At 52.3% G+C, this 16,908-nt stretch overlaps 6 protein-coding genes and 1 non-coding gene across 7 annotated transcripts; 5 read left to right on the top strand and 2 right to left on the bottom strand.

Annotated features, from left to right (window-relative positions):
• The first annotated feature begins 281 nt into the window (after window positions 1-281).
• QC764_108760 (uncharacterized protein) lies at window positions 282-1,782 on the top strand. Its single transcript, XM_062942142.1, has 2 exons — window positions 282-1,101; window positions 1,405-1,782. Exons 1-2 carry the CDS (start codon window positions 957-959, stop codon window positions 1,644-1,646), a joined length of 387 nt encoding a protein of 128 aa, XP_062805064.1. The 5' UTR covers window positions 282-956; the 3' UTR covers window positions 1,647-1,782.
• A 1,416-nt stretch (window positions 1,783-3,198) lies between these two features.
• ATG22 (Autophagy protein 22) lies at window positions 3,199-5,933 on the top strand (the record flags this gene model as incomplete). The annotated part of the gene is made up of 2 exons (XM_062942141.1): window positions 3,199-4,083; window positions 4,297-5,933. The coding sequence occupies exons 1-2, from the start codon at window positions 3,756-3,758 to the stop codon at window positions 5,931-5,933; spliced, it is 1,965 nt and encodes a 654-aa protein (XP_062805063.1). The 5' UTR covers window positions 3,199-3,755.
• Window positions 5,934-6,533: 600 nt separating this feature from the next.
• QC764_108740 (uncharacterized protein) lies at window positions 6,534-9,464 on the top strand. The gene is made up of 4 exons (XM_062942140.1): window positions 6,534-7,416; window positions 7,504-7,797; window positions 7,865-7,995; window positions 8,064-9,464. The coding sequence occupies exons 1-4, from the start codon at window positions 7,131-7,133 to the stop codon at window positions 8,715-8,717; spliced, it is 1,365 nt and encodes a 454-aa protein (XP_062805062.1). The 5' UTR covers window positions 6,534-7,130; the 3' UTR covers window positions 8,718-9,464.
• A 1,996-nt stretch (window positions 9,465-11,460) lies between these two features.
• PAN5_2 (2-dehydropantoate 2-reductase (Ketopantoate reductase) (KPA reductase) (KPR)) lies at window positions 11,461-12,333 on the bottom strand (the record flags this gene model as incomplete). Its single annotated transcript, XM_062942139.1, has 1 exon — window positions 11,461-12,333. The coding sequence occupies one exon, from the start codon at window positions 12,331-12,333 to the stop codon at window positions 11,461-11,463; it is 873 nt and encodes a 290-aa protein (XP_062805061.1).
• Window positions 12,334-13,315: 982 nt separating this feature from the next.
• Window positions 13,316-15,126, top strand: OST1 (dolichyl-diphosphooligosaccharide--protein glycosyltransferase subunit 1; the record flags this gene model as incomplete). The annotated part of the gene is made up of 3 exons (XM_062942138.1): window positions 13,316-13,462; window positions 13,527-14,719; window positions 14,784-15,126. The coding sequence occupies 3 exons, from the start codon at window positions 13,316-13,318 to the stop codon at window positions 15,079-15,081; spliced, it is 1,638 nt and encodes a 545-aa protein (XP_062805060.1). The 3' UTR covers window positions 15,082-15,126.
• A 196-nt stretch (window positions 15,127-15,322) lies between these two features.
• Window positions 15,323-15,396, bottom strand: QC764_0010530. Its single transcript has one exon. It is a non-coding gene; the product is annotated as a tRNA-Val (tRNA).
• Window positions 15,397-16,190: 794 nt separating this feature from the next.
• Window positions 16,191-16,559, top strand: QC764_108710 (uncharacterized protein; the record flags this gene model as incomplete). The annotated part of the gene is made up of 1 exon (XM_062942137.1): window positions 16,191-16,559. The coding sequence occupies one exon, from the start codon at window positions 16,191-16,193 to the stop codon at window positions 16,557-16,559; it is 369 nt and encodes a 122-aa protein (XP_062805059.1).
• Between the last annotated feature and the right edge of the window lie 349 nt (window positions 16,560-16,908).

Here is a 16,908-nt window from a genome sequence, read left to right as displayed (position 1 = left end):
TCTCCATATCTTTGAGCTTCTTCTGTCGGAAATGGGTGAGTGGAAAGCTGCGCCTTTGGCTGAACCCGGTACGTAATGTGGTTAGGTGTGTCGTTGGGAGGGAGCAGTTGTGAGTGGTCAGCCTGTGGGTGAAGCTGTGGCTCCCCACTGTTTGTGGCGCATGCCTGATCAGGCTAGGGCCGATTCTTTTCTGCCAAGCAGGAGCACATGTTTTTGGTGTGCGTTTACTGTTGCTCCAACTTCAAGCGTTCAATAGCAGTGCATTATATTGCGGCTCTCGCTGTTTGTATAACAGCTTATTGCTGGGACCTGTGCTCTTCAATCAATATCTAAGAAGTACTGGTCATTTTATACAGACATTTCCGCTCGCAGTCCTAACAAAGATGATCACGACTTACACAAAATCAGCATGTGGGGGTCGATACTTCCCCTTCTGTCCTAGCTCGCCATTCCAGGAACTAGCCGGGATGCTCCCGTCCTGTCTTCGTTCCAGATCTTGGCTTTTCAATGGTGTTATCTCTCCCTCTTTCCAAAGGTGATAATCCGTATCATTTCTATCCGCCAGTTGGTACAACCAAGGTGCCAGTAACCAGCCATCTTATGATATGATTTTTCCGCTGCCTTTTTCCAAATCTGCCCAATCCTGATTGAGTTCGAGTGTCCTGCAGCGCCTGTGCTCGGCGTCCCTTATTGCGTTAGGTCTCCCTACCCGCCTACTTACCTTACCTTGGTGTTTGCCTCAAGACGAAAGCAACCTGAGTGGTGTGTGTGTGCGTGTGCAGCTGGGGTGCATTATAAGGCGCATATCCCATCTCCTCGCCCTTGCGACCCTCCCTTTCTCCCTTTTTTTTTCCAGCTTTTGTTGCTGTCACCAAAAACACATCAGCTCACCACCTGGTTACCGGACATATTCGTTGTTCCACATACCGCGAGTCAACGATTACACCTACCAAAAAATGGCCGCTCCTCCTGAAGTTTCCCACGGCCGCGGTGGCGCCGGCAACATCAACCCCGATGACACCAAGTACGTCGACGGAGAGGTCGTCCGTGTTGGCGCCGAGGGCAGCCATGGCGATGGAGCTTTCAGCACTGGTCGTGGAGGTAAGCTTCGGCCTCTTTTGTTCCATACATCATCTAGGATATAGCTCATGACCCACGCCATCAACATCGCTGTCCATTTGTCTCCTCCCCCTACAATCAAACAAAGGGACAAAACAACACTCTGGTGATGATGATGATGGTGGTCAAGGTGGTGTCATGCTAGCCTTATCGACCTCGACCCAGCACCCCTGCTGCCTCCCCCACGGGGCCTACGCCAAGGCTCGGCAGGACGATAAGGCTTTCTTTCTCCACACACAAGATGACCCAAACAGAACAAAAGGGCTAACTTGAGAATTGCCAAAGGCGCCGCCAACATCGCCGACACTGGCAAGAAGCAGACCGTCCGTGCCGACAAGGACTTGGTTCCCGAGGCTGCCATTCGTCCATCCCAGGACACGGACTACCACACTGGCCGCGGCGGTGCTGGTAACGAGTACAAAGATGCCTCCAAGGAGCACGCCAAGAAGGTGGTGGATGGGGAGACGAACCCTGTCGGTTTGGCGGACAGACTGAAGAGGAAGATTTTGGGAGTGTTCAAGAAATAGACAGAGGGTGTGGGAGTGTTTGTCTGGAATTTTTCTTTCTCTTTCTACTGTCAATCTGCACTGATACCACATTTTGTTCACGACTTGTTGAACGTTTTGCAATTTCGGCTTTATTTGAAGGAGGTGGGGATGGGGGGGAGGGGTTTACATCAAAGAGATGAGTTATGATAATGAGGTGGATATGAGTTGGGACGCAAGGTATACTATAATGGCAAGCTTTTGGCAATATCTCTAGCTATTTTTTGTGTGCTTTGCTTGTTTGTCCTGATTCCAACCACCGCAAGAACCGCACATCACCTCACCATCAAACTGATCACGAGGAGCTTCACCAAGAAAAGAGATTCCTCGTAAGTAATGAAACCCACACACACACACCTTGACCGGTGTGAACAGGTGAGCCATTCTGATATTAAATCTTCCTTCTTGGCTGCTTTGGGGCGCTTCGTGCCTTGCTTTTTGGCCATCGCCTACGGGGTACTGGTTTGACTTTGTAACCCAACCCAGGAACCATGTGCTGCCTGATGTGGGAGTTGAACCTGCATTTTGCAGGTCCCACTCACACAACACGCGCAAGAATGCATACATACACCATCCGATATAACTTCCAGGTTCATGGTGTTAAGGGAAACAAAACCAGTGTATGTCAAGATCGGAGTTAGGAAAGCAAACCGCGGTACTACGCCTCCGGCAGTTGCACACACATGCCGTGTCACCACCTTGAGGATTTATTCTCCTGGTTGAAGGTCCCTTGACAACTGCGATCATGTGGTGAAGCGGTCCTTCTTCAAGAACCGGGAATACCTAACCGCCGTTTAGTCAAAAGCATAGTGTAGTCAAAGACCGTCGTATCGGATCCGGGAACACATCGTCATTACCCCTCATGGAGTCATGCCCGCTATGCCCATCGGGCTTGGCGACTAGCAAGCTTGAAAGGGACCCTTATTCACACTCCAACATTATCCCGAACTCCACTCTACACCATAGAAGAAGACGGCCGCTTGTGAAGAACATGTCTCACCTCAACAAGCTGTGAATTTTCAGCCCGTCAAGGGTGGCCATCCAGCATGGGATCAGCACCTCGCATCTGCAACTCAACCTGGGGATAGCTCTGTCTAAACACTCCGTACAGAAGTAGGTGGTCGAATCCTTTCGATTGTGAAGGTAGGAGGGTATACATCGTACGAGCTATACCAACCCGATGCAACGCCGGTAATGGAGACCAAGATTGCTCAAATCAAGTTACCTATCCATCCCAAGGTGTATGTGCGTGCCAGTTCGGTTGGGCGGTGGTGAAAAGGGAGGGTTCCATGTGGGCGGCTCGGGGGGATCATCACTGCCCATCCGCTTATGCTCCCCGGATGAGCATAGTGTAGTGTGCTGGTGTGGGTGGTTATATGTACGTACAAGCAAGGTGGAAAACCAGAAACCCAAACCCCATTCACCCGGGGACCATGGAGATGGTGGTAAGTCCCCGGTGGAATGGTAGGGGAAGGGACTGCAGGATATATAAACTAGAGTTGGTAGTCGTTGAGGCTTGCCCACGGTGGGTGATCTTGGTTGCTTCTCTTCTCTCGACAGCAGCACGAACCACCACAAGGATATGCAGAGATATCGAGCAGCCAGCCATGCCTCTGAAGGGTGTAATCTCTGATCCAGCAGCGGCTCGTTCATCTACTTTTTTGTTGTTTACCTTTGTTCATTCATTTCCGAAATATCGATCCTGAAGCTTTACTTCCCGTTTGCGGCTGGGGTACCATTGCAGACGGTTGACTTGGAGGGCCGCAGGCCAACGAACGCCCAACTGCCCTGTGGTTGTAACGGTTGGTAGATAATTATCCAGAGTCCAACAGTCGGACAAAACAAAAGACCCATCTCTTTTGACCTATCCACACTCAAAAATCCGATCAAACTATTATTTCAAACAACCTAGCAGCCCCTGGGTGACACGACCAGGAACAGGTTGTGGTTGTAGCTTTTGATCGGGTGACAGGTGACCACACCCCTCCCGCCAACACAACCAAAACCAACCGTTGGTTGGTGCGCCGTTGCCTGCCGAAAGGCCACCGCCGCTGCCCGTTTAAGTGGGTTTGTGGCCGTTTTAGGGAAGCGATGGCTCCCCGTAACAGCCCAGATCATCATCAGCTGCTGCGTCCACCACCAGCACCACGCCTCTTCTCCCGATTATCCTACGCGTCCAAAAAGTCTTTTCGATCGCATTCATCATCCTTCGAGGCCGACGACGAGAGGTCAAGCGATCATTCTGGGGAGGAGTATCTGATGAGTGTTGACAACAGCAGGCGGAGCAGCATGAGCAGCCTGTTTGCGCACAGTTACCGGCCGCCGAGGTACCCGGGGGAGGACACGAGGCCGACGAGCCAGAAGGAGTTGGCTGGGTGGTATGCGTATGCTTTTGCGGCAGAGGTTTATGTTATCTGTGGTGAGTTGCTGATGATTTTTGAGGGTGATGCAAGTTTGACTGACAATGTTGTTGTTGTTGTTGTTGTTTTGTAGGAATCGGTATGTTGATACCAATCCACCCGCTACGCTGACGTCGTTCTCCATCGTGGAGAATGAGAACCCTCCTGGCCCATCTCATTCCCCGGTCAGCGCGCGCGTCGTTGCGAACATAACAAAACTAACGATATCGCAGCATCATTCATCCCAATATTGCTCGAAAGCCTAGCAAGAGAAAATGGCGTTTTGTTATCCGATCGGACAACACCTTGTGGGCCAAGCAACGACAAGAACAGTGCAGATGGAGGACAGTGCGTGGTCTACGTGCTTGGCATGGAAATCAACACGGCGAGCTTCGCCATGTACACCTTCAGCATCAGCGTGTTACTGCAGGCGCTGCTGGTGGTCAGCATAAGCTGCGCGGCAGACCACGGCAACTATCGGAAGAAGCTGCTTCTTGCGTTTGGCTGGATTGGCAGCGGGAGTGTGATGCTTTACATTTTCGTGTCCAAAGACCTCTATCTTTTTGGCGCATTGCTGGCGATTATTTCGAATACTTCCCTAGGGGCGTCGTTTGTGTTGCTGAACTCGTTTCTGCCACTTCTTGTTAGGCATCACCCCGAAGTTGAGCATGTGGCCGCGCTGGATGAGAGTGATGCCGACGAGGTGGAGGATGAGTCTGCCGCCGACACGGATGCTGAGAGGGCCATGGTTGATTCGACTGCTGCTTTGCTACCGAGGCAGACATCGCTTGGGACCCCTATTTCGAAAGTGCGCACCCGGGAGGAGCTCACCTCGACTGAGCTCGGTCTGTCATCCCAAATCTCAGCCAAGGGGATTGGTACGGGTTACCTGGCCGCGTTGTTCCTACAGTGTGTCGCCATCTTCATTCTGATTCAGATGAAGAACACGACATGGTCACAACGGATTGTCCTCTTTGTCATCGGTGCATGGTGGGCTATCTTTACAGTCCCGGCTGCCATGTGGCTTCGTCCACGACCTGGCCCACCATTGCCAGCATCATCCAACCACACCGGTGTCAGAGCCCTCTTCTCCTACACCATCGACGCATGGAAGTCTCTCTGGCGTACCATGAAGCTGGCTGGACGGCTGGTAGACATCATGCTCTTCCTCGGCGGGTGGTTCCTCCTCTCTGACGCCGTTGCCACCACCTCTTCCACCGCCATCCTGTTCGCCAAAACCCAACTTCACATGGAACCGTGGGCCCTCGGCATGATCAACGTCATCTCGACCGCCACCGGCGTAATCGGGGCCTTCTCATGGTCCTTCATCTCCCGCAAACTGAACCTCCAGGCTCACCAAACCATCCTCGCTTGCATCGCCCTCTTTGAACTCATCCCCATCTATGGCTTACTGGGTTACCTACCGTTTGTCAAGAATTGGGGCGTGTTTGGACTGCAGCAGCCCTGGGAGATGTACCCGCTCGCGGCCGTCTATGGTGTTGTTCTCGGGGGCTTGAGCAGTTACTGCCGGTCGTTGTACGGGGAGCTGATCCCCCCCGGATCCGAGGCGGCGTTTTATGCTCTTTATGCTATCACCGACAAGGGCTCGAGCGTGTTTGGTCCCGCGATTGTGGGTGCCATCATTGATGCGAGCGGGGAGATTAGGCCGGCGTTTTGGTTCCTGGCTGCGCTGGTTGGGTTTCCGGCGCCGTTGATTTGGTTTATCAAGGTGGAGAGGGGGAAGAGGGAGGGGAAGAAGCTGGCGGAGGTGATTGAGGGGTTCAAGGTTGGGTTGAGTGAGACTGATACTAGTGAAGGGGACGGGGAGGGGCAGAGGGGGATTTTGGAGGGGTATGAGACTGATCGGTGAGGGTTGTTTGTCATGTTTGGGAAATGGGAGGGCCTGTTTAATGGGTTTGATGGGTATGGTGCATAGCGCTGGCGTTGTTTATGTTTCCATGGTTTATTTCCTAGGTTGGTAGGATTTAGGCATTGGACTGGGATGGGAATAATGTATTACTCGGTTCAATGAGTGTGTGTGACATTACCCCTCGCAGCTTTCCTGGATGACTCCGGCAATTCATATCCTCTCATTCAGACGTAACCCCCAAGATGTCAGAGGTGCCTGTGACCAAGTGTCTGTTTGCCTCAGGCGAAAGAACATGATTTCAATCTCTCTGTGGAATTGGCACAAGCTGAGTCACAGGTGATGATTTCACCTGGAATTGGCTCTGATGGTTCCGGGTTCCAAACAGGTGAAAGAGGGAAAGCTCTGAGAGAAGCTCTGGACAGCTCTACAATGCTTGCTGCTGCTGCTGGGCCACATTTTCCGGCTTGCTTTCCCCATTCCTTGGCGCTTGGCGTGGAGGCTTTCCTAAGGTAGGTAACCAGCCACAGCATTTCTCCTCACTTGGTTCGTAATCACGTGGCTGGGGGAGGGCCCGTGTTTTTTCTGGCAACCAAGGGTGGCGGACGCGATTCCCGTAAATTTTGATCGGTGTCAAACTTCCCGCTGCCTGCGTTGCGAGTTGCAAGGAAGCAATCCCGTGTTGCGACAACCACGAGAACCATCGGCCATTGAATCGCGAACATCGCCCACGCGCCAGCAACTCCGGACGGGACCTGCCCTCTGCTCCCCAGCCCATCCATCACCGGCCCAGGTGATTCATTCACCCGGCACCACCGGCCTGCCCTGTGCTGTTGACATTGCTCTCATTGTTCTCACTGCCCATTGCTCGCTCGCTCCGGATCGGTCCTGTCCACAACATCGCGCACCGCACCGCACCGTACCGCACCACAGCACACCGCACCTCCCCCTCCCCCTCAACAAGCCGATCGAAGGTAGGCGCTTTCCCAGCCACCTTCACACCGTCGCCCACCCCAACCCAACCCACCTTGCAACCTCTGCGCATCGCCATCGACCCAAACTCTATTTGCACATCGCAACTACCTATTGTTGCGCAAACGCTCACAGGCGCCCAACTTGTGCTCCGACATCCCATCTGCCCTGACGCGATCCCTTCCTTTTCATCTAAAGACCCCGCAAAACACACACAGCCTGGTCGTCATGGCTTCCTCCGCTCGCAAGAGGCCAAGACAGGAGCCCGAGGATAACCGGGCCGAGTGCCCATTCAGGATCGACGTCGTCAACCCAGATGACAAGGATAGCAAGAGAAAGTCAAAAAAGCGCAAGACCGAGGGCGAGGATGAGGATGCCACGGCCAAAGTCAACCTCCAGATGTCGCCCTTCGCGCCCTGCGGCAAGTTCAAGAAACATGAGACGATGGACTTGTACTTCAAGGTTAGCCCTCCGAAGAAGTGGACCGACATGACCAGGTACAACAGTTTTGTTCGTAAGTGCATTGCTCTCCTTTCATAACATGTGATGCACAACATTTCAGACGAGCGGTGTGGGCTAACGTTGCACCTCCGGCACAAAGTCAATGGGGTGAAGTACTTTAGCGAGGGCTTCATCTATGTCGCCAATGATTCCAGTATCGAACGGCAAAAGGCTGCCAATGACAACAAGCCGATGCAAATCAGGAAGAAGTCGGATGACGACTGGGTGGCACGAATTCTCGAGATCCGCGCGAGCGACGAGCACCATGTTTACGCTCGTATTTACTGGATGTACTGGCCAGACGAGCTTCCTGCAGGCACTCTTGACGGGAAGAAGTTTGTTCAAGGGAGGCAGCCATACCATGGAATGAATGAGTTGGTCGCGTCGAATCACAGTAAGCACATATGGCTGTTCCGGTGCATGTCTAGCTTCGATTTGCTAACAGTGGCTTTTTTCTTCAGTGGATATTATCAATGTGGTCAGTGTAACGTCTCAGGCGACGGTCAGGCAGTGGTTCGAGGAGAACGACGAGGAGATTCAACACGCGCTTTACTGGCGACAAGCTTTTGACGTCAGGAGCTACGAACTCTCGGTGTGTACTGATCTCAGCATTTCCTCTCTCGCGTTTGAGCGCGTCATCTAACCATTGTTTGTTTGCAGTCTGTTGATTTGGTTTGCCTATGCAATACCCCAGCGAACCCCGACAGGAAACTACTCGGGTGCACAGTGGAGGCGTGCAAGAAGTGGATGCACGAAGAGTGTATCATTGAAGACGCTCTCCAGTCGACATACAAGCGACTCGGTGCCGACAAGCCACACCTGCCCCCTGAGCCTATCCAGAAGGCCGAGAGCGAAATCGAAGGCCAGCGTCCGCTAAGCCCATCCGATACCGGCGCCGCCGTTTCTGCCCAACATTCGATCGACGTCAAGGCCGAAGCAGAGCCAGCACAGAATGGGAGCGGCAACGTGGACGTTAAGCAAACAGAGGAGGAAGATGGTCCTACTGCTCCCGAGGATGCTGCACCCTCCTCAGGTCGTCGTTCAGCGAGCGCAGCCGCCGGCACAGGCACCCCCAGCACCAAGCTGGTTCTCAAATCAGCGTCGGGTCGGAAGAGTGGGAAGCCGAAAAAGAAGGGGGAGGCAAACGGAGAGACCTCACGGCCATGGGAGGGGCTCTTTGAAGTCACTCTCAACACAGAAAAGAACGGGCCCCCAGTGCTGGAGTTCAGAGACCTGAGGGAGGGCATCGTTGGTGGCGAAAAGACGTGGACTGAGCCCGTTAAGTGCCTCCTCTGTGCAACAACGGTTAACTAGAAGGCTGTCCGTGCTTGTCTGCCGCAGAGGGTCATACGCTCCCGGGACTCTGCGGCAAGAGCGGACAAGCCTCTGGAGCCAAAGTCCGAGACACCGCCTATCAAGCCGAAGAGTGAGTCGCTGGAGCCATCTCTGCCCTCGGCCGTAGAGAATTCTGACGAAGAACTCATCAGAATCCAACTTGGGCTCGATGCCCACCCTGGACCCGCGTCAGAAGAGCGCATCAATGGAGTATCCTTCTCCCCCCTTGAACTTTCCCGAACCCCTTCAGCATGGGCATCACCTGTTATAAACGAAAGCAACCGGCAAGTCTCAGCTCCCACGCGCCGAGTCAGAAGTCCGCCCTTGGAATATGAGAAACACGATGACATTGTCCAGGCTAGCGTTGAAATCAAGCCCGAGGATGGGGTGGAACAAGGTCGGGCTTGTAGAACTGAGGCAACCTCTTCAGCATCAGTTAAACCGCAATTCAGTTCGTCCGACATTGAGAGGGAGGAATACATGACATTGTTACGGCCTTCTCCTTTACCACCAGACCACATGCCGGCATCATCAAACTACTAGGAATTTTGGCCGTGGGTGAATGACTTAAAGGGCTTGAGACTGCGAGGAGGCCATCTGGAGTCTGATGACCAGGAGGGCACTTGTGATCACGGTGGTGACGGGGCAGAATTGGAAGAATCACTCCGGCAGAAAATGGAAGAAATGCAGAGACTTGTTAAGCAGCAACAGGAACAGATGGTAGACTTTTTTGACAAGCAAGAGGAGTACGAGGAATTTTTTTGTGGGGCCTTTACAGCGACAAGAGGAGGCTCTGGAAAGGAGGGGGGAGATGGAGCGGTGGGCGGGGATGCAGAGGGAGAGGTTTGTGGGTGGTGGTGGTTGGGATTGGGATTTTGGGGGAGGGCGAGGAGGGATTAGGAAGAGGGGGTTGGAGAGGAGGTCGGAGTGGGGGGTAGGGGTATTGATTGAGGGTGAGCATGATATTTTATTTGGTTTGGTTTGGTTTGGTTTGAGAATATTGTTAGGATACTTTGTGTCAGCGAGCGAGATTGGGGGGGGAGAGGGGGAAGAAAGAAAAATGGAATTTCCTTTTTGAGTCTGTATTGTTATTATTATTATTATTGTTGTTGTTGTTGTTGTTGTTGTTGTTGTTGTTGTTGTTGTTGTTGTAGTTGTTGTTGTTGTTGTTGTTGCTGTTTTGTTGTCTGTGTTGTTTGGTGTTGTCTTTCTCAGTATATCTTTTATAGGGACAGCCTTTTTTAGGGCGTGGCGTGGCGCGGGATGGAGTTTTTTGTGTTCTGGCGGTTTTCTTTTTCTTTTTTCTTTTTTTTCCTCTTTGTTGCGTTTGAATTCGGTGTCTTTTTTTGGGAGTGTTGTGTGTGTGTGTGTGTGTGTGTGTTGGTAGCAAAGGTTTTTATAATTCAGGGAACCAAAGTTTTGATTCTGCTGGTGATTATTACTACTGGTTGGGGAGTGATGTGATGATGGTCTTTTGATGAAATGTGGTACTGTGGTGATTTGTGAGGTGGTGGTTGGCATAAATGAAAGGGGTGGGGGGTGATGATGTTGTGCTGTGCTGTCTTGAATAAGGCCGTACGTCAACCAATTTAGTGACGAGGTTTGTGTGTTGCTGTGTCTCCTGATCTCCTCGGTAGCTCCATCCGGGTTCAGGGGATTAGTTAGATTTAGGGGATACTTGATAAAAGAGTATAATGTTGCTGTTATTATGGTTACCTTTTCCTGGCTTTGGTGGGTGGATGTAGGTAGTTAAGCTACCTTACCTTGCTTGGGTCATCATCATAGGTATATCGCTTTTCTCATTCAGCAACGACATCGAGGTCATACCATACACAACTGTTAGGTCGACAAGTCTATGTTTGACAAGAAAAACCGCGAGGTGAGTTTCAAAATGAGATGATAGCTGGTTGTAATAATCCATATATACCCGCAAACGCTGACCTATCGCTACTCTGGTTATGAAACCAACAACGCTCTCCCGCCCTCGAGGCGAGAATATGTCCGTGGTGTTTTCCTTCCCTGTATGAGCAGACAAGCTTGTTCTCGAAGCACCACGCCGGGACTTTTTCCAAGTGATACAAAAACCACCATAGGGTAAACCTGCCCTTGAAGAATTTCCGCTCGCCATCCCTTCTTCGCTACCTGGCCCTCTTTCTCCACCACTTGCTATAATACCGCACCGCACCGTCAAGAAGAGCAACAGACTGGGCCTGGCGCACGTGGTTGGTATTATTGAGACACATATTGAGGGTTCTGGCCATTAGTCCCTCCCCGATTTGGTCCTCCTCCTCCTCGATCATGCACCTCTCCACAAGTATCGCATGCTTCACTGCTTGTTCCTCCTCCACGGCCAGATATCTCCTCCACGGCCTGTTCCTCCTCCTCGATCAGGTACCCCCCCACTAGCATCGGGTGATCCACTGCTTGTTCCTCCTCCGCTGCTCGTTCCCCCTCCACGGCCTGTTCCTCCTCTACGACTTGGCCCTCCTGCCCGTCTGCTTGGCTCTACTCCCCCTCTTTGACTGTCGCTTTCTGATGGTCCAAGACTAACCCAATCACTTTTATCAAGACCAATATTCCACTCACTCCCCTCCCACCCCGCCTCCATCGCTCTATCCACCAACACCGTCGGCAGCAGCCCGTTCGCCAACAGCGCGTCAGGCAGATGGCCATCCAGCATCTTCAAAAATGGTGTAGGAGGGTTCTCCGGGAACGTGCTTCCCTACGCACACTTCAATAGCGCGACCCTCGTATCCGTCTGCCTGCTCGGAGTGCTGTACCTCCTCGAATTCTCCAGCGGTTCCCCCCACTGCCCCCAGCCAGATGAAGGCGTATGGTCCCACTCTTCCGACGGTGAGTACTCGTAATCACCACCCATGGCAGACTCGTTCACACTATCCTGCCATTCAGCTCCCTTCTCATTCGTCTCCTCAACATCTGCCCTCAACCTGCGTGCCCCAGACGACGTCAACGAACCGCCAGAATTGATAGAGAACGGGAACGGGGCTGACTGTTCCGAGTTATCGACACTGGCAGGATGGGCCCCGATAAAACGGACACTGTGAGAGATGGAGGAACCATGTCCTGACTGGGATCCTACGCTTGACCCTACCCCCGGTGCAAGGACAGCGTGATTACTGGCTAATTCTGCGGAGAGGGAGTCGAGCCAGGCGTTGATTCGGTTTGCGTAGCGGTCTGCTGCGGATTGGTTGTGCCATACAAGGCAATTAATACTTTGTCCAAGGGGAAGAGTGATATCATGAGTGTCATGTACGAGGGCTCTGAGATTGTTGAACGTGAGCTTTGTTCTGCTGCTGGTGGGCTCTCCTGATGGGTTGGGATCGAGGTTGCGCCAGGCGGGTTGGCCAGTAGGTTCTCCTGATCGGGGCAGGTAGGAGATGAGCTTTGCTAGAACAGAGGCTTGTAGCTTTACGCCTTTCTCCTTTAATGCCTTTGCCTTGCTGTATTTCATTGCCCTCTTTAGCTCCTTTGCCCAGGCTTTATCGCCGGTGCCCACAGCATTGGCTTTGAGCCACTCTTGTATTTCTACAGGGATCATGTCTCTATTCCCCATAGATTTATCCATCACCTTCATATTTTCCGCAGAGGCTACTGCTGTTGGGGTTGGCTTCTCTGAGGAGGGTTTCTCTGAGGGGGGTTTCTCTGAGTGTGGTGAAGGGGGTTCCTCTGAGGTGAGTTTCTCCGAGTATTGTGAAATGGGTTCCTCTGAGGTGGGTTTCTCCGAGTCTTGTGAAAGGGTTTCCTCCAAGGTGGGTTTCTCCGAGTCTTCTGAAGGGGTTTCCTCCGAGATGGGTTTCTCTGAGGGGGCTTTCTGTGAGTCTTGTGAGGTGGGTTTCTCCGAGTCTTCTGACGAGGCGTTCGCTGAGGGGGAGTCCTCTGAAGGGACTCTATTCCCGGATCTCACGCCGAACAACCTCTAGTTTCTGATAAGCGATGATGTGTCCCCCTCGCCATGAGTCCAATACCGATCACCAAACACGTCGTCAAGAATCTGCTCTCGTGCTGCATCCGTGAGTTGAGAATGGAAGTCTTTGAATAACACGGGACTCTTTGACTTGAGGTAATGAATGCCCCGAGTTTGCAGAACTCTTTCATGCTGTGCATGAACCCTCTGTTGCAGGTCTGGGTATTGGATCTCCTCTGGTGGGGGTCTCGTCGAGGACCTCTGGTGATCCGCCCAGATGTTGAATTCTAGTGCTAACGGGATCGCTGGGAGTATGTGCCTCCTCCGCCTGAGGTGCGATCTCGCAGGCGGAGACATGGTTTGATGTTGGAGTTGATCCTGGACGAATGAAGGTACGAGGAGTGATGATAGTGATATCCGGGCCTGATGCTGATGTGTGAACGGGAGAGGTCATGGAGCAGAAGAGCGGAAGAAGCCACAATGGATTCCCATAGGATCATCATGAATCCGTGGGAAGTCCCTTCCGCTCGAGGGAAGCTTTGTCATGATGCAAGTCGCGGCTGCCTCGCATGGGAAGGAAGATCGATGGTGAAACTGGAAAAGTTCAAGTGAAGTGAACCGCAACTTACACCAGATGTGGTTTATGTAAGCTATGTCGGATTCTCTTGGCAGTCCGGGAAGCTGTGGGTCCCAGCCGGCAAAACGGACAGGGGTGTTTCAGCAACGTAAGCTTTTCGGAGACAGCTGTTTGGCAGAAGGCCACGGTGATGCTCAGGAGGGTCTCTTGAGGGTCCAACAAGTAAGTCGACAGTGGAATTTCTTCAATTGGGCGGGCACATGTCATTTTCTCTTACAACATGAAGACATCAGCCGTCTTCTCTGCCTTTCTCTCGCTGCTGTCGCTAGCTTCGGCCGCCAGCTCCGACAAGGGCACCTCCAAATCAACACTCCCGTCTACCTTCAAGCCCCCACAGGTCTTCAAGAACGCCAACCTCGTCCACGTTGTTTCCGTCGAGAAGAACTACGTCAAGGAGAACATCAATGTCGTCGTAGAAAATATCGACAAGAAGCCACAGAATGAATACTACCTCCCCTTCACGGCCGATCAGATCTCGCGCCTCGGTGGCGTCGAGGTAAAGGATCGCAAGGACACCAGCGCCGGGCCATTCGTCGCCGAGAACGTCGAGTTCGACCCCGAAAGTGACACCCAGTACCTCCGCATCCGACTTCCCAAGCCCCTCACCCCCGGCGCACAGCAGACACTCGGCATCAGCTACTACATCCTCAAGGCGTACTCGCCCCTTCCCGCCGCCATCAAGCAGGAGGAGGCCCAATTCCTCACCTACACCTTCTCCGCCTACGTTCCCTCGGTGTACACCACCTCGAAGCAAAAGACGGAAGTCAAGTTCCCCTCCGCCAACATCCCCGACTACACCAAGCTCCCAGGCAGCGGCGACATCAAGGAGTTCCCCCAAAAGCAGGGCACCAAGCTCACCTATGGGCCCTTTGACGAGAAGCCCGCCGGTGCGTACGAGCCCATCCGCGTCCGTTTCGAGTTCAACAGGCCAGTCACTCACGTTGCCCGTCTGGAGCGGGACATTGAGGTCAGCCATTGGGGTGGAAATGTTGCTTTTGAGGAGCGCTATACTCTCTACCACCGTGGGGCCAACCTTTCATCGCTGTTCAACAGGGTCAAGTGGCAGCAGTCGCAGTACTACCAGCAGGGCAATTCCCATGCGCTGAAGGAGCTCAAGTTCCCTCTTCGTGCTGGGAGTGTTGACCCTTACTACACTGACGTCATTGGCAATGTGTCGACCTCGAGATTCAGAAGCAATAAGCGGGAGGCGTCGCTTGAGATCAAGCCTCGTTACCCTGTCTTTGGCGGCTGGAAGTACCCCTTTACCATTGGGTGGAACTCGGATGCGAAGAACTTTTTGAGGAAGACGGCAGCCGGGGGGTTCGTACTGAACGTGCCTTTTCTTGAGGGGCCCAAGCAGAATGAGGGTGTGGAGTATGAGCAGGTCGAGGTCAGGGTTATTTTGCCTGAGGGTGCTGAGTACGTTTCCCCTTTGTCACCCCCCTCTGTTGACTTCAAATACTGACTGTTGTATGTTTTGCAGAAACGTCAAGTACGTCACCTCGATCCCAACCCAATCCATCACCTCGGCCGACGTCGAGATCCACAAGACCTTTTTGGACACGATTGGGCGGACGGCGCTGGTGATCAAGGCGAGGAATCTGGTGGATGACTTTAGGGACCGGGAGCTGGTCGTGTCGTACGACTACCCTCTCTCGGCCAGCCTGCGCAAGCCGTTTATTGTCTTTAGTAGTGCTATTGCCTTTTTTGTGGCTGTGTGGTTGGTGGGGAATATTGAGTTGAAGTTTGCGTCGAGTGGCCATGTTGCTGCTAAGAAATAGATGGAGAGGGAAAAGGGGGGATAATAAAAAATGGGAGGGGGTTGATATTTTGAAAGCTTTTGTTTGTTTGGTATTTATGTTGATTATAAGGCGAATAAATGTGTATTTGTATTGAGTGTTGGTTTATTAAGAGGGAAAAAAAAAGGGTTGAAAAGGGATGTAATGGGGATGTTGTGAGTGGTGCTTGACCGTGGTATTTTGATAATAGTAAAAGTGGAAGGGACATTCAATAATAAGCAATGGTTTCGTGGTGTAGTTGGTTATCACGTCAGTCTAACACACTGAAGGTCTCCAGTTCGAGCCTGGACGAAATCAAAGAATTATATCTTTTGGCGGCGTTTTCTTTTTGAACTTACAAAGTTCATTTTTTATTTTTGGGTGGTGGTGGAGATCTTTTGGTGGGGTGATCTCTGGAGCGTTGGAATGGTGGATCTTGGGTCGTGGTGGGGGGCATCGTTGAGCCGACCACCTGGGTAAGATTTGTAGAAGGGAACATTCTCGAGATGTTCTATTGAATTGAGAATGTGTTTCTATTTTTGCCTTTGAATAGATGGTGAGTCGGTTGTCTGGAAGATGATCCACTATCTTACCACGTCGCCTTGTCCGCTCGTGTTAAAGGCCGACTTGCAACGTGCTGGAAGATCAACCTTCGTATAATTCATGCAGTGTTACTTTTGAAGGGTGTTTGGTAAGGCTACATATGAGTGAGGCCTTGTATCGCATGCTGAGCCCCGTGGCCTGGTGGGGAAGGAAAGCAAGGCATGTGAGCAAGCAGCAAGACCGGTGGTGCGTCAGGGTCCCTCGAGGTCCCTGCATGCTGCCTTGTTTTCTTTTTCTTTTCGGATGTTGCCCGGTGTCTCTCTCTCTGGGATGGTGGATCTGGTCAGTTGATTTATTAGGGGTCTTGGGGTATTTCGGGCGAGGGAGAAAAGTGTTTATAAACCTGGCCTTCCTGTTTGTTTGTCTGTTTATTACTTTTAATCTTCCATCTCAGCTTCCACATCTTACCTTGTCTGCGGGTATAATCATCAAACAAAACACACATACACAGACCATACGTCTTCGCCACAAACATTCCATCACTCAGTCTCGGCCCTCAAGAAGAAAACATGTGCTTCGGAACCCCTTCCTCAGAAAAATACTACTACCACGAGGAAATCGTCCCCGCCCGCCGGCCATCCTCTCACTCCTCTCACCACCATCACCACAACAGCAGGAGCAGCAGCCGACACCCCCCCCACCACCACCACCACCACCGCCATTCTTCTTCTTCTCACCACCACCACCACCATCATGTCTCGCCTCGAACGAGCGGGACCTATCTGTGTCCGCCAACAACAAGAACGACAGTTATTGTTCCAAGTCCGAGGGCGAGCATGACGAGCTATAGGGGGGAGAGCAGAGGGCGGAGTCACGGGGAGAGGGTGGTGGAGATTGAGAGGAGTAGTAGTCGGGTTGAGACTACTAGGAGGTATTGATGCATTTGGGATAATGGGACGGGGATGTATGGGTTATGCGGAGGATAATATCACGATGTTATGAATAAATGTTTGGGTACATGTCTGGCTTTGGATGGGCTTCGTTTGGGATAGACTGGTTGGCTAGCTACTCCGTAATAGGCGGGATAATAATGAGGGTTGTTTACCCTACAAGCCACATGAGAAGGTAATCTGTCTTCGTCTCATCTTGTGATCGATCTGGTCTGGTGATGGGGATAGATGCCAAGAACCGAGGATGTGGTTCTGTGGTTGGGGTGAATGAATGATCTTTGATCTGAGCAGAGCTTTGGTGGGGCTGGGATGTGGTTGGGTGGGATGACGTCACCTG

Source organism: Podospora pseudoanserina, chromosome 1, assembly GCF_035222485.1.
Source record: "Podospora pseudoanserina strain CBS 124.78 chromosome 1, whole genome shotgun sequence".
Taxonomy (NCBI): Eukaryota; Fungi; Ascomycota; class Sordariomycetes; order Sordariales; family Podosporaceae; genus Podospora; species Podospora pseudoanserina.
The sequence above is the reverse complement of the archived record's forward strand: the minus strand, read 5'-3'. Positions and strand labels throughout refer to the sequence as shown.